The sequence below is a fragment of the Oncorhynchus tshawytscha genome, linkage group LG10, assembly GCF_018296145.1.
Source record: "Oncorhynchus tshawytscha isolate Ot180627B linkage group LG10, Otsh_v2.0, whole genome shotgun sequence".
In the NCBI taxonomy this organism is placed as follows: Eukaryota; Metazoa; Chordata; class Actinopteri; order Salmoniformes; family Salmonidae; genus Oncorhynchus; species Oncorhynchus tshawytscha.
In genome coordinates, this window is record NC_056438.1 from 53,221,730 (window position 1) to 53,238,170 (window position 16,441).

Genomic DNA, 16,441 nt, shown 5'->3' on the forward strand with positions numbered 1-16,441 from the left:
AAATATTTACTAAATAAACTAAAGATTTTTTTTTAAATTAAATAAAAAACACCAGTAAATGACATAATAACGAGGCTATAGACAGGGGTACCTGTATCGAGTCAATGTGTGGGGGTACAGGTTGGTCCAGGTCATTTGTGAAGTGACTATGCATAGATAATAGACAGCAAGTAGCAGCAGTGTAAAAACAAAGGGGGGATCAATGTAAATAGTCCTGGTGACCGTTTGATTTATTGTTCAGCAGTCTTATGGCCTGGGGGTAGAAGCTGTTAAGGAGTCTTTTGGTCCCAGACTTGGCGCTCCGGTACCGCTTGCCGTCCGATAGCAGTTTAGTCCCAGGGTCCTTAGCTTAGTGATGTGCTTTGTGGGTACTATGGTGTTGAATGCTGAGCTGTAGTCAATGAACAGCAGTCTCACATAGGTGTTATTTTTGTCCAGGTGGGAAAGGGCAGTGTGGAGTGCGATTGAGATTGCGTCATCTGTGGATCAGTTGGGGCGGTATGCAAATTGGAGTGTGTCTTGGGTTTCCTTCATGATGGTGCCTTTCAAATCACTTCATGGCTCCCGACGTGAGTGCTACGGGACGGTAATCATTTAAGCAGGTTACCATCGCTTTCTTGGGCACAAGGACTATGGTGGTCTGTTTGAAACATGTTGGTGTTACAGACTTGGTCAAGGAGAGGTTGAAAATGTCAGTGAAGACACTTGCCAGTTGGTCCACGCATGCTTTGAGTACACGTCCTGGTAATCCGTCTGGCTCCGCGGCTTTGTGAATGTTGACCTGTTTGAAGGTCTTGCTCTATGCTTAATGGTTGAATTAATTTTGATTTCATATTGCGCTTTTAATGTACTTCTTATATTATTTTCTCCTCTTTTCCAACAGGTTGTCTGTTTGAGAACGAGTTGTGCACTCCATACGAGATCTGTGTCAACGGTAAGCTATTTTCATTTCTTTCAGAAAGAAACCATGCAACTCTAAAATAGAGATCACAAATCAAAGCTCAAATATATTTAATCTGAAAGGAAATTGGACATTCATGGCACAATATCAGAGAATGTGTTGATGATCAATTTCTCCTCACTTCTCCTAATGAATGGTTGGTTCAGAACACAGGCTATAAATAGATTATATTACTATGGTATAGAATGCACAGGTGGTCAGTTCTGAATACACAGGTCAGCCACAGGAAATAATAGCAAAGAAAACAATACAGCCAGACACAGCTTGTGAGATGGTGTCCACCTCTCTTCCTGTGTGCTCTCTTTGGGCCTCTACTCCCTCAGAAAGAATTTGTTTAGGCTTCGTCCCAAATGACACTTTCTTCCCATTATAAAGCACGACCTTTGACCAGAGCCTTTTCAGCCCTGGTCAAAATATGGCACCCAAGCCATTCTAATTTCCTGACTGTGTGGAGGCCTTTTTCTCATTTCAAATGTGGCCTCGTCTCTAATCTCATTCTGATAGGAATATAATAATGTCTTGTGCTATGGGGCGAAATCATATTCATAGATAAACTATTTTTTGGCCCAGCTCAGCTAAGCTCTCAGTCTGTGTTTTTTGTCTGCGCTGGTTGCCTCCTGAGTATGGTCTGATTTAACAGGCCATATGTCGATAGGAACACTCTCCTAAGACAGGGTTTCAAGTGCAAACTGTATGATGGGCTTTATGGATAGACATTATGTCCAGGAGCTCCATCTGTCCAGTTCGGCTGCTCCAGTCTAGAGCATATGGGAGCATCCCAACCTTGAGGTGAACACACCTTCATGAATGTTGTTCTTCCCATAGATTCACTAGAGTGGACATACCCCTCAGACAATCATTTGATGGTTCTACCTCTCTTGACCTGATTACATGTGTTTTTGAGGGATTATTATAAACCGATTCATGTTTTTTCCTTGTGGATATTTGATTCATTTGATCTAACTGATGACATAGTAGGCATGCGAGGGACATGAGCGAGGTATGTTGTATTATAGGGGTTGCTGTTCACACCCCTCACAACTCACTCAGTCACACTTACCAACCAATGAGTGACCAATAGCACACAAGTGGTTCTACACACCACAGCAACACATTGTCCATATTTAAGGTGTTTTTTTTCACCAGTAACCAATCTATAATGTATTGGTGTTGTGAGATAAATTGAGCTTTATTTTATGTGAAAGAAATTGCATATATTAGGCCTGATTTATGGTATGTATTTTTTACGGCAATCCTAATGGCTAAATACTGCTATACTTCAGACAAAAAAAAAACGATCAATGTAGATTGACGTGCTGCCTAGCAACAGACTGAAAGTTCTACTCTGCCAGCCAGTCTGACGCTTTCTCTCTTTGACTACCTGTTTGAAACTGTTACTACAAGTGTCAGCTGAGCTGAGGTCAGGCTGACACTTGGACCACGCTGTGTAAAAGATACAATGAGTGAGCACCACCACTTTCTCTCTGTGGTGTGCCAGGCAGTGTTAATGACAGTGTTGTCAAATTACCCCGCTATACTGTCACTTACCAGGTAGAAAAATGAGACACAATGAGGGGGCTAATAGGTGATGGGGGAACAGCATCAACAGCCCCTCCCTCTCCTGCTGTTTTTTACTGTTACTTTGCCTGCCTACAACTCTCTGTTTGTGCCCGAATACAAAAAGCACTGTTAACATGTGAACACTGTGTTGATAGAGTAACATGGTTACTACACAGGTATACAAGCAAAATGGGACAGTTTAAAGTGTTACTGTAAAATGTCACCTAATTTGGTTATTATGTGAAACAATAGTGAGGGGAAACAAGCTACTGTAATTCAAAGTAGTTTGGTACTGAACTAAAGTAGCCGTAAGGCATCTCATCGATCAAAGACACATTAATCAGAGACACTGACAGCTCCATGCTTTCTGCTCTCTCTCTTTCTCTCCGTGTGCAAAATGAATCATTTTTTACTCAGAACATCAGCTTCTGATGTAGCTTCCTGGATCCTGCGATAGAGATGTGTATTTGTGTTCACTGGAGGAGGGTACCTGGCTTTTAATATTCTAGAACATATCTCACCCCCTGCAGGGATGCATCTCAAATGGCACCCTATTCCCAGCCCTATAGGGCCCTGTCAAAAGTAGTGCACTATAAATGGAATAGAGTACCATTTGGGACACGGCTCAGGTCTGATCTGGAGCACAAAGGAAAGGGCAGTCTGGATGATCGTCTGCGGTGGAGAGGCTCAGTTTGATCTGTCTGAGGATGAGCAGCCCTGAATTTAGACCAGGATGACCAAGTGCTCTGTGACATTAAGGCACATCTCATGATTCTGAATGACCTGGCGTCAGTAGCACGGAGCCCAGTAGCCTGCACATAAAGATATGGTCTGAATCCCAAATAGCCCAATAGGTCCTGGTCAAAATTAGTACAATAGTGCAATATATGGAATAGGGTGCTATTTGGAATGTATAGAATGGTAGGGAAGGGTCTGCAGTCAATTGTTCTACATACGGTCCCCTTGTGGTCACTCCCATGTATTGCACATCATACCCAAGATGATAGAGCTGAGGGTACTGCAGCTTTTCAGTAGACTGTATTACCAATGTTGTCCCTACAGCTGAATGGCAGGGTGTCGGTCTGGGTATTGGAGCGAGGTCAGGTCAGGGGGAAATAGGCTGTGGAAAATCAACATAGGCAGTGGAAAGTGTGCACAATGCACACCCTTTTTGCTTAACCCAGTTTCACTTTGATCCAGTAGGTGTGATGTTGCTATCAGATAACATATCTGAAGTGTATATTAATGATGATAGATAATTTTTAAGTGAGGGTGTATCCAAGTGATGTCACATGATAGAAATCTGTCTGTAATGAATGTAACTTTAAAAGTATATTTATGACAGAGTATTCCTATTACAGTGTATTTGACTAGTTGACAACATTTTGTTAGATATTGTGTAAATGTAATCCACCATTATTTTGACTTTTCATGGCTTCTTTTGGACGGTATGCTTCTTTTGTTAATTCGGCGTGCTGTTAAACTTTGACTGTTGTCAAAAACACTGTAGCCTATAGAGAACAATTTCTTCTAGTGCAAGTTTAACAGCTTCCTGAATGTTTTCTGTTGATCTGTGAGGCTTGAAATGGATTAATCACATCCGTCCCCAGTGGCGTGGTTACCCATGGAGGTGATGGATAGTATTTGTGTTGCCAGTTTGCTAAAGAGATGTGCAGGAGCAAACCCCAGGTTGTTCTAATGCTTTCAGAAGGGAGACTAGCAATTTGTGGAAGCCAATTAATCTTGCTTTGAGCTTTTGGTTTGTTTGCAAGACTCGCTGGGTCCTGCTGTTTTATTTGCTCAATATTTCTTTGCTTGACTAGGATTCTCAGAAACGTGCACACTGACACACACTCATGGTTTATATTTCATGTTTGTCTCACTTGCAATATTTCATTGGTGCTTGGAAAAGGGATATGTGAAACAAGATACAATATATGAATACGGTGATCTGTGCTATTTGAATGGAAAATGGATATTAATATTTATAATATGACTGAAATCTACTCATCAGCAAGTCATGTCAAACAAGTAATTTGCCGCCATGGAAAATCCAGGGTACTCTCTAGGCCAGTGGTTCCAAAACTGTGGAGTCGGGAGGGAGGGGAGCGGGGTATCTCAGTCCAGCTTTCAATTTACTCTTGAATGTTGTAATAGTAGAATGCACAAGGTGCAATTTCTAAATTGGGTAGCGCATCACCAGTTATGCTCTTGTCATGTCAGTCATTGCAGACCTTAGAGAGCTGTTTGTAACTTTTCAGAAATGTCCAGATCAACTAGCCATTGTCATCTAAATAGTTTTAGCTGGGTGTGGGATGTCCCCCAATGCTGGAAGGGGGGGCCTGAGTTAAAAAAGTTTGCAAACGCCTGCTCTAGGACACCAGCAGGCCCTTGAATGGTCAGTCAGTCGCCACCTTGTGGTGCAATTACAGTACTGTTTCATACATTTTCCGCCAAAAAAAGTCAAGAATGACAGACATGCTTTACTGATTCTGAATGATTGCTACATGAACAGTTGATGTATACATGTATACAATGATATTGAAAATGTGCTGGATATGTCTAGAGTATTCTCCTCTGATTTCCCAGTAAATGTTCATCAGTTTCCTAGTCTATATTGTGTAATGTGTGATTTATAATTAAATACCGGTAGTACAGAATGCTCCCTCAGCCTGTCTTTGTTCCACAAGGAACACCCTCTGTGTGCTCAACAGTGAAATTGAAACATTCCTTCCCTGATACAGGAACACCTGTAGTCAATAAGTATACACTTCCTTGTACTTTTCTTTTGGACATTTCAGAAGTGTACTTGGTGCTTTGTTACATTGTTTATGGAGTCATTTTGTAAAACTCCAGTGTAGAATAGATTCTGATTAAATCAATTAAGATGTTGCTGTAATTAATACGGTTTACTTTTTGTACAAAGCGGAGAAAGCCTTGGTAAATTCATGCTGCAAGATTAAGGAGCTGATCGTGGACTACAGGAGAAAGCAGGCCGAACATGCACCCATTAACATTGACGGGACTGTAGTGGAGCGGGTCGAGAGTTTTAAGTTCCTTGGTGTCCACATCACCAACAAACTATCATGGTCCAAACACACCAAGACAGTCGTGAAGAGGGCACAACAAAACCTTTTCCCCCTCAGGAGACTGAAAATATTTGGCATGGGTCCCCAGATCCTCAAAAAGTTCTACAGCTGCACCATCGAGAGCATCCTGACCAACCTCCCGGGTGGCGCAGTGGTTAAGGGCACTGTACTGCAGCGCCAGCTGTGCCACCAGAGACTCTGGGTTCGCACCCAGGCTCTGTCGTAACCGGTCGCGACCGGGAGGTCCGTGGGGCGATGCCCAATTGGCCTAACGTCGTCCGGGTTAGGGAGTGTTTGGCCGGTAGGGATATCCTTGTCTCATCGCGCACCAGCGACTCCTGTGGCGGACCGGGCGCAGTGCAAGCTAACCAAGGTTGCCAGGTGCACGGTGTTTCCTCTGACACATTGGTGCGGCTGGCTTCCGGGTTGGAAGTGCACTGTGTTAAGAAGCAGTGTGGGTTGGGTTGGTTGTGTATCGGATGACGCATGACTTTCAACCTTCATCTCTCCCGAGCCCATATGGGAGTTGTAGCGATGAGACAAGATAGTAGCTACTAACAATTGGATACCACGAAATTGGGGAGAAAAAAGGGGTACAATTTTAAATTATGATTTATTTATTTTTATTTTTTATTTTTTTCTCCCCAATTTCGTGGCCAGTTGCATCACCTCCTGGTATGGCAACTGCTCGGCATCTGACCGTAAGGCGCTACAGAGGGTAGTGCGTACGGCCCACTGCCATCCAGGACCTATATAATAGGCGTGTCAGAGGAAAGCCTATAAAATTGTCAGACTCCAGTCACCCAAGTCATAGACTACTACCGCACGGCAAGCGGTGCAGGAGCCCCAAGTCTAGGACCAAAAGGCTCCTTAACAGCTTCTACCCCCAAGCCTTTAGACTGCTGTACAATTAATCAATGGCCACCGGACTATTTACATTGATGCCCGCCCCCCCACCACTTGTTTTGTACACTGCAGCTACTCGCTGGTTATTATCTATACATAATCACTTCACCCCTACCTACATGTACAAATGACCTCTAACCTGTACGCCCACACACTAACTCGGTACCGTTGCCCCTGTATATAGCCTCGTTATTGTTATGTTATTGTGTTACTTTTTACTTTTACATTTCTTTTACTTTAGTTTATTTGGTAAATATTTTCCAAAACTCTTCTTGAACTGTACTGTTGGTTAAGGGCTTGTAAGTAAGCATTTCACGGTAAGGTCTACACTTGTTGTATTTGGCACGTGACAACGTTTGATTTGCGTATTAACAACAGTTGAGGTCTTGTGTGGTATAATACAGTATATTCACACCGTAGTTATTTAATTTGGACCTATACATTTATTTATGCTTGGCTCACTTTAGAAGCAAAGGTACATTTACATAAAATGTTCAATACATCAAGTGGGGTTGCACGTACACACGCACATACACACGCACGCACACACACTCGCACTGTATTCTATCTTACCAATAGAAAACCATGGAGAACAGATGTTCCACAATTTAGCACCGATGTATGATCATTTCCAATATAAAACCATTAAGATTCTGCTAGTAGAAGCACATACTGCGATTTCCTCCAAAGTGCCTGATGTTGGCTAGGTGAATCTAACCCTTTCTCATTAAGACAACAGACACCAGGTGCTTTTTGAGACGAGCAGGCGGAGAGGCATCAGATGCCTGTTGAAAACTTGTTGGAGCACCACACAAACAAAAGAGGATGCTCTAATCTGTTCCAGCTCCTACTCTGATTAGCAAAAGGGGAGTTGGGGACAAACACTCAACTGGCATCACCATGGCAACAGGTGTAACAGGGGAATGGAAAAAATTGGCCCATTACCCAGCTGTGTCCTAACAGGTCTTCATCCAACATGTCACGGACAGATTCAGATTGCTGTGTGACTCCTCCCAGCTAGTAGGTTTTGGTCTCTGATAACAAGACAGCCTGTTTGTTTGTCTCAAGCAACTCAAAATGTAGCAACTCTTACTGATTCAATAAATAAATAGCCGTTTAAAAAAAAATACAGTACATAAGCTATATTGAGAAAAGAATAATCATGTTTGATTCTGTCCCTCCTGCTTCCTGAAATGGTGAAGTGTCATGGCCAGCTCTGTGGTAAAAGTGGTTGTGGTTGCGGATGCTCCGCTTATTAAAGGGGAAATTGTAATGGACCACAGATGTGATGCTTTATACTGTATGTGGCACGGAAAGCTTTCCATCAACTGAAATCATCATCATCATCTGTTTAGCTTAAGTCTAAAACATTTGTTTAATGAGATCTAGCATATCTCTATACTATATCTACCATATTTCTATACTATATCTACCATATTTCTATACTATATCTACCATATTTCTATACTATATCTACCATATTTCTACACTATATCTACCATATTTCTACACTATATCTACCATATTTCTACACTATATCTACCATATTTCTACACTATATCTACCATATTTCTACACTATCTACTATATCTCTACACTATATCTACCATATCTCTACACTATATATACCATATTTGTACACAATATATACCATATCTCTACACTATATCTACCATATTTCTATACTATATCTACCATATCTCAGTACTATATCTACCATATCTGTACAATATACCTACCATATCTATACACTATATCAACCATATCTCGTCTAGCCGTGTCTGAATCCTGGCTTAGGAAGACCACCAAAAACTCTGAAATCTCCATCCCTAACTACAACATTTTCAGACGAGATAGAACGGCCAAAGGGGGCGGTGTTGCCATCTACTGCAGAGATAGCCTGCGGAGTTCTGTCCTACTATCCAGGTCTGTACCCAAACAATTTGAACTTCTACTTTTAAAAATCAAACTCTCTAAAAACAAGTCTCTCACCGTTGCCGCCTGCTATAGACCACCCTCTGCCCCCAGCTGTGCTCTGGACACTATATGTGAACTGATTGCCCCCCCATCTATCTAACACCCCAGCCATCCTACAATCTAAGCTTGATGCCCTCAATCTCACACAAATTATCAATGAACCTACCAGGTACCACCCCAAAGCCGTAAACACGGGCACCCTCATAGATATCATCCTAACTAACTTGCCCTCTAAATACCCCTCTGCTGTTTTCAACCAAGATCTCAGCGATCACTGCCTCATTGCCTGCATCCGTAATGGGTCAGCGGTCAAGCGACCTCCACTCATCACTGTCAAACGCTCCCGGAAACACTTCAGCGAGAAGGACTTTCTAATCGACCTGGCCCGGGTATCCTGGAAGGATATTGATGTCATCCCGTCAGTAGAGGATGCCTGGTTATTTTTTTTAAATGCCTTCCTCACCATCTTAAATAAGCATGCCCCATTCAAGAAATCTAGAACCAGGAACAGATATAGCCCTTGGTTCTCTCCAGACCTGACTGCCCTTAACCAACACAAAAACATCCTATGGCGTTCTGCATTAGCATCGAACAGCCCCCGTGATATGTAACTTTTCAGGGAAGTTAGAAACCAATATACACAGGCAGTTAGAAAAGCTATGGCTAGCTTTTTCAAGCAGAAATTTGCTTCCTGCAACACAAACTCAAAAAAGTTCTGGGACACTGTAAAGCCCATGTATTCATTGACCTGGCCAAGGCTTTCGACTCTGTCAATCACCACATCCTCATCGGCAGACTCAACAGCCTTGGTTTCTCAAATGATTGCCTCGCCTGGTTCACCAACTACTTCTCTGATAGAGTTCAATGTGTAAAATCGGAGGGTCTGTTGTCCGGGCCTCTGGCAGTCTCTATGGGGGTGCCACAGGGTTGAATTCTTGGGCCGACTCTCTTCTCTGTATACATCAATGATGTCGCTCTTGCTGCATGTGAGTCTCTGATCCACGTCTATGCAGACGACACCATTCTGTATACTTCTGGCCCTTCTTTGGACACTGTGTTAACAACCCTCCAGGCGAGCTTCAATGCCATACAACTCTCCTTCCGTGGCCTCCAATTGCTGTTAAATACAAGTAAAACTAAATGCATGCTCTTCAACCGATCGCTGCCTGCACCTGCCCGCCTGTCCAACATCACTACTCTGGACGGCTCTGACTTAGAATATGTGGACAACTACAAATACCTAGGTGTCTGGTTAGACTGTAAACTCTCCTTCCAGGCTCACATCAAACATCTCCAATCCAAAGTTAAATCTAGAATTGGCTTCCTATTTCACAACAAAGCATCCTTCACTCATGCTGCCAAACATACCCTCGTAAAACTGACCATCCTACCGATCCTCGACTTCGGCGATGTCATTTACAAGATAGCCTCCAATACCCTACTCAACAAATTGGATGCAGTCTATCACAGTGCCATCCGTTTTATCACCAAAGCCCCATATACTACCTACCACTGCGACCTGTACGCTCTCATTGGTTGGCCCTCGCTTCATACTCGTCGCCAAACCCACTGGCTCCAGGTCATCTACAAGACCCTGCTAGGTAAAGTCCCCACTTATCTCAGCTTGCTGGTCACCATAGCAGCACCCACCTGTAGCACGCGCTCCAGCAGGTATATCTCTCTGGTCACCCCCAAAACCAATTATTCCTTTGGCCGCCTCTCCTCCCAGTTCTCTGCTGCCAATGACTGGAACGAACTACAAAAATCTCTGAGACTGGAAACACTTATCTCCCTCACTAGCTTTAAGCACCAGCTGTCAGAGCAGCTCACAGATTACTGCACCTGTACATAGCCCATCTATAATTTAGCCTGAACCCCTACCTCTTCCCCTATCTCTATACTATATCTACCACATCTCTATACTATATCTACCATATCTCTATACTATATCTACTATATCTCTATACTATATCTCTATACTATATCTACCATATCACTATAATATATCTACCATATCTCCATACTATATATACTATATCTCTATACTATATCTACCATATCTCTATACTATATCTACCATATCTCTATACAATATCTACCATATCTCTATACTATATCTCTATACTATATATACCATATCTCTATACTATATCTACTATATCTCTATACTATATCTACCATATCTCTATACTATATCTACCATATCTCTATACTATATCTACCATATCTCTATACTATATCTACCATATCTCTATACAATATCTACCATATCTCTATACTATATCTCTATACTATATATACCATATCTCTATACTATATCTACTATATCTCTATACTATATCTACCATATCTCTATACTATATCTACCATATCTCTATACTATATCTACCATATCTCTATACTATATCTACCATATCTCTATACTATATCTACCATATCTCTATACTATATCTACCATATCTCTATACTATATCTACCATATCTCTATACTATATCGACCATATCTCTATACTATATCTGCTATATCTCTATACTATATCTACCATATCTCTATACTATATCTACCGTATCTCTATACTATATCTACCGTATCTCTACACTTTAACTACCGTATCTCTCCCATATAACTACCATTCAGCCTAATGGACTGGACCCCCCCTGGGGGCCAGACAGAGCTTGGCCAGAACCCCACAGACACCAAGATCTATTACTCTGGCATCCCACGGCACAATCGGACACTTGCGGCATCCCAAATGACACCCTATCCCCTATATAGTGTACCTCATTTGTCCAGAGCCTGTTCGCTTATAGGGAATAGAGTGCCATTTGGGTTACAAGCTGGATAGGCAATACACATCATCCTGCTCTGGCAGGCAGCAGCTAGCAGCAGCATGGCCCAGTGACTCATAGCCTCCCACTCAGAGAACCTTTTATTAGCTTTAGCATCACTCACAGCTGATTAGCTGCATCCACTGATGCTGTGCATTGGCTGTGATCTGACTGTCACACACTGGAGAAAGAGCTGAGGTGTAGTGCAATGCGGAGGAGATATTTTACAGGATAAATGTTATATTTAGGGTTGAACTATCTTCTTGTTTTTTGTATGAGACGATCAGAATTCAGAAATCTATGCACTTATCCTATTCATTTATAGGTTTACCCTTATTCATAATTTTGGTGATATCGTATAAAGATGGATTGTGGAAGTTGCTTCCTGTTGTTTTGATTGAATATGGGAGTTGTTTAGAGTTACTCCAGCTGTACAGACCAGTGTTGCACAGCAGAACATGACCACCTGGTCACTTCCAAGCAGGGATAATACATCAGTCAGAATCCAACAAGGCATTTCTAAACTCCAGCGAGCATCTCCTCAATCATAATGCAAACCACTCCCATGAAAATGGCCTTTAAATTCTCCTTTGCTGTTATCCACGCCGTAAATCAAGTTGAAGGAACGGGGCTATGGCTTTGATTAACACCCCCATGTACAGGGGCCAAGATAGATGAGAAAGAAGCTGTTTCGGACTTAAATCTGCATTGCTATAATTACGAGTAATAATTCAAATGTTGCCTTGAACTTCACCACAGTACAGCAAGAGGACAATATGAAAAGAAAGAATCCAAAGACACAAGCCTGATACAACTGATGCTTTACGGAATGGCATTTGATAGGATATGGTATATTATACTATACTATACCTCCATGTTGTGTGAATATAGATTGGATTAGATTGATTTATGGTTATCAACATAACAATCATCTTCCTGGTCATACTTAAGCAAAAACATACATTACACACTTGGCAATAGGTACAATACAAAAACATGTGTCATTGCAAAAGTAAAAGTGGTAAATGCATAGGTTACTGTCTCTTATCGCTCATGTTTCCCATTATAGAAACAGAGATGGTGACAGAGAGTGAATGGTTGTTACAGGCAGTAGAGAGACCGATTGGACACCATACAGCTCGGTGCTAGGCCACTCTCTGTTTCCTCATAAATGTTACAATGGGGGGTGTTCTAAAACAAAAAGGCTGGGCTGTTTCCATAGCCCAACATGGACCATTGCCAACATGTTTGCATGGCACCATTTGAATTGGATCTCACTCAACGATGGGAGTGATTTGTGAACCAAAACAAATGAGCATGATGAATTCATACATTTTGCAATGCAATGTTACCCTACTGTCTTTCACATTATGCTGTTGTGCAGTAATTGGCAAAGGTTGCTTCCCAAAATGGCGGCCATAGGGCTTGTGTCAAAAGTAATGCACAAGGGAATAGGGTGTCATTTGGGACGTATCCACACTTTTATAAGTGCTGGCTTTCTATTGTTGTTTAGATAGTGGGTAAATTAAATATGAATCCTGCTGTATGTGCACCTCCGACTGCATCACCCTAGAGCCCATTGGAGCTCAGGGCCGCTGATATGTAGATAAGATGAGCCTTCATTGATAACGTCTCTCTATTGATGAGCCAGTGCTTTTCACCATGCTGATAGCATCATGTCTAAAGTGAGAAGCATTAGCTCCCATTGAAGAATATCTAAATCTCTGAAAAAAGCTGTGCTCACTGTGTTGGTACTGAAGGGAGAGTGTTGTGCTTCTTGGTGAGTCATAAAAATAGCAGTTTTTTTAAAACTCATAATAATGAATTGTATCAAAGTCCTTCTGTTGGTTTCTGTTATTAATGTTTGAAGTCCCTGGAATGGGGAATCTGTATGGCAGAGTTTAGTACCATACAGTATGTTCCTGACTCTCTGTGTCCTCCTTTCCCCAGATGGAATGTTCGGGAGGTGTCACTCCAAACCAGTTCCGGTGACAGAGGTGTACACCTATGATGTATCTCTGTCTGTGGTTCAGCACTTCAGGACACTGCTGCAGAAACTCTCCCACAGAGGTACGTAACATAGTGTACACCAACGCTATCACTACTGCCTCTGCTGCGGGGTACGCCAAGGTGACGCACCGTTTGGACTGTTCGAAGAGTGGAACAAGTCTAGACAGAGCTCATAAAACACTTAATTCCAAAAAGCAACACATTTGTAGGAATTTTTTGACACTTGTTGTCAGGCATACTGATCAAGGATCATCAACTCCAATTTCCACTTTTACACCAGCGATACCACTTACTACTGCTGCCTTCACTGTCTGCCACAGCCCCCCTGAGTCATCCTCAGAGACCCAGCCACCCGACTGGTGTGGAAATGTCAGCAACGCATAATTAATATGCTTGCTTCAGTCACTTCTAATACTACACTAGGCTTACATTTGTTCAACAATAACAATTTTCACTTCTAAACTTCTTTCACTACCATAATTTTTTTTTTTTAAGATCGATGAACAAATACATACATTTTCAAATGCTACGACAAGAACACTTGAACTATTCCACATACAGTTGAAGTCAGAAGTTTACATACACTTAGGTTGGAGTCATTAAAACTCGTTTTTCAACCACTCCACACATTTCTTGTTAACAAACTATAGTTTTGGCAAGTCGGTTAGGACATCTACTTTGTGCATGACACAAGTAGTTTTTCCAGAATTGTTTACAGACAGATTATTTCATTTATAATTCACTGTATCACAATTCCAGTGGGTCAGAAGTTTACATACACTAAGTTAACTGTGCCTTTAAACAGCTTGGAAAATTCCAGAAAAGGATGTCATGGCTTTAGAAGCTTCTGATAGGCTAATTGACATCATTTGAGTCAATTGGAGGTGTACCTGTAGATGTATTTCAAGGCCTACCTTCAAACTCAGTGCCTCTTTGCTTGTCATCATGGGGAAATCCCAAAAAAAAGAAATTAGCCAAGACTTCAGAAAAAAAATTGTAGACCTCCACAAGTCTGGTTCATCCTTGGGAGCAATTTCCAAACACCTGAAGGTACCACATTCATCTGTTAAAACAATAGTATGACAATAGAATAAACACCATGGGACCACACAGTTGTCATACCGCTCAGAAAGGAGATGCGTTCTGTCTCCTAGAGATTAACGTACTTTGTTGCTAAATGTGCAAATCAATCCCAGAACAAAGGACCTTGTGAAGATGCTGGAGGAAACAGGTACAAAAGTATCTATATCCACAGTAAACGAGTCCTATATCGACATAACCTGAAAGGCTGCTCCGCAAGTAAGAGGCCACTGCTCCAAAACCTCCATAAAAAAAGCCAGACTACGGTTTGTAACTGAACATGGGGACAAAGATGGTACTTTTTGGAGAAATGTCCTCTGGTCTGATGAAACAAAAATATAACTGTTTGGCCATAATGACCATCATTATGTTTGGAGGAAAAAGGGGGATGCTTGCAAGCCGAAGAACACCATCCCAACCGTGAAGCGCGGGGGTGGCAGCATCATGTTGTGTGGGTGCTTTGCTGCAGGAGGGACTGGTGCACTTCACAAAATAGATGGCATCATGAGGTAGGAAAAGTATGTGGATATATTGAAGCAACATCTCAAGACATCAGTCAGGAAGTTAAAGCTTGGTCGCAAATGGGTCTTCCATATGAACATATCAACAAGCATACTTCCAAAGGTGTGGCAAAATGGTTTAAGGACAACAAAGTCAAGGTATTGGATTGGCCATCACAAAGCCCTGACCTCAATCCTATAGAAAATTTGTGGGCAGAACTGAAAAAGTGTTTGCAAGCAAGGAGGCCTACAAACATGACTCAGTTACACCAGCTCTGTCAGGAGGAATGGGCCAAAATTCACCCAACATATTGTGGGAAGCTTGTGGAAGGCTACCCAAAATGTTTTATCCAAGTTAAACAATTTAAAGGCAATGCTACCAAATACTAATTGAGTGTATCTAAACTTCTGCCCCACTGGGAATGTTAAGAAAGAAATACAAGCTGAAATTAATCATTATCTCTACTATTATTCTGACATTTCACATTCTTAAAATAAAGTGGTGATCCTAACTGACCTAAGACAGGGAATTGTTACTAGGATTAAATGTCAGGAATTGTGTGAAACTGAGTTTAAATGTATTTGGCTGAGGTGTATGTAAACTTCCGACTTCAACTGTATGTTCAGATAACACAGCTCTGTATGTATGAAGACAGTGTTTGTATGTATAAAGACATGGTGCCATTGGCTGTTAATAACACATATTAATTTAGTAATTGCTGTGTGTCTTTCTCTAACTTTCCTCTGGTCTCCAGTCTCTGTGGAATGACAGCTTGTTTGCTGAGGTGTTTTTTTTGTCATTTTAGCAGACTTATCCAGAGCCACTGACAGGAGCACAGGGTTATGTTCCTTGCTCAAGGGCACATCGACGGACTTTTCACCTCGTCGGCTCAGGGATTTGAACCAGCAAACTTTCGGTTACTGGCCCAACATTCTTAACTGCTACCTGCTGCCCCAATACAGAGAGAATGCACCCCAAACTGCACCCTATTCCCTATTTAGTACTGTACTTCTGACTCATTGTTAGTGTGACTCTCTTCAGCACAGAGGTCCGTACAGTACGCCAACGCTACAGCTGCTGTCGTCACTGTCTGTCTTAGTCATCCTCAGCACCCCAGCCTACTGCTACTGGGGAAATGTCAGCTATGCATAATTAGAATGGTATATTCCTATATTCCTGTTGAATCTGATTGTTTAGTTCCCCTTCCCTCACATAGACCTACTGTTTGTGGGGTTTTCCCTCACATAGACCTACTGTTTGTGGGGTTTTCCCTCACATAGACCTACTGTTTGTGGGGTTTTCCCTCACATAGACCTACTGTTTGTGGGGTTTTCCCTCACATAGACCTACTGTTTGTGGGGTTTTCCCTCACATTGACCTACTGTTTGTGGGGTTTTCCCTCACATTGACCTACTGTTTGTGGGGTTTTCCCTCACATAGACCTACTGTTTGTGGGGTTTTCCCTCACATAGACCTACTGTTTGTGGGGTTTTCCCTCACATAGACCTACTGTTTGGGGTTTTGTGTG

General features: G+C 42.0%; 1 protein-coding gene across 3 annotated transcripts in view; it reads left to right on the top strand.

The window, feature by feature from the left end:
* The window catches only part of LOC112259593 (receptor-type tyrosine-protein phosphatase N2-like), a 141,711-nt gene that overhangs the window by 14,777 nt on the left and 110,493 nt on the right, over positions 1-16,441 (top strand). For all 3 annotated transcript variants that reach the window (XM_042328748.1, XM_042328749.1, XM_042328750.1), the window contains exons 2-3: positions 884-934; positions 13,273-13,392. In XM_042328748.1, the coding sequence (XP_042184682.1) occupies positions 884-934; positions 13,273-13,392 (171 nt within the window). The remainder of the gene's footprint in view (positions 1-883; positions 935-13,272; positions 13,393-16,441) is intronic.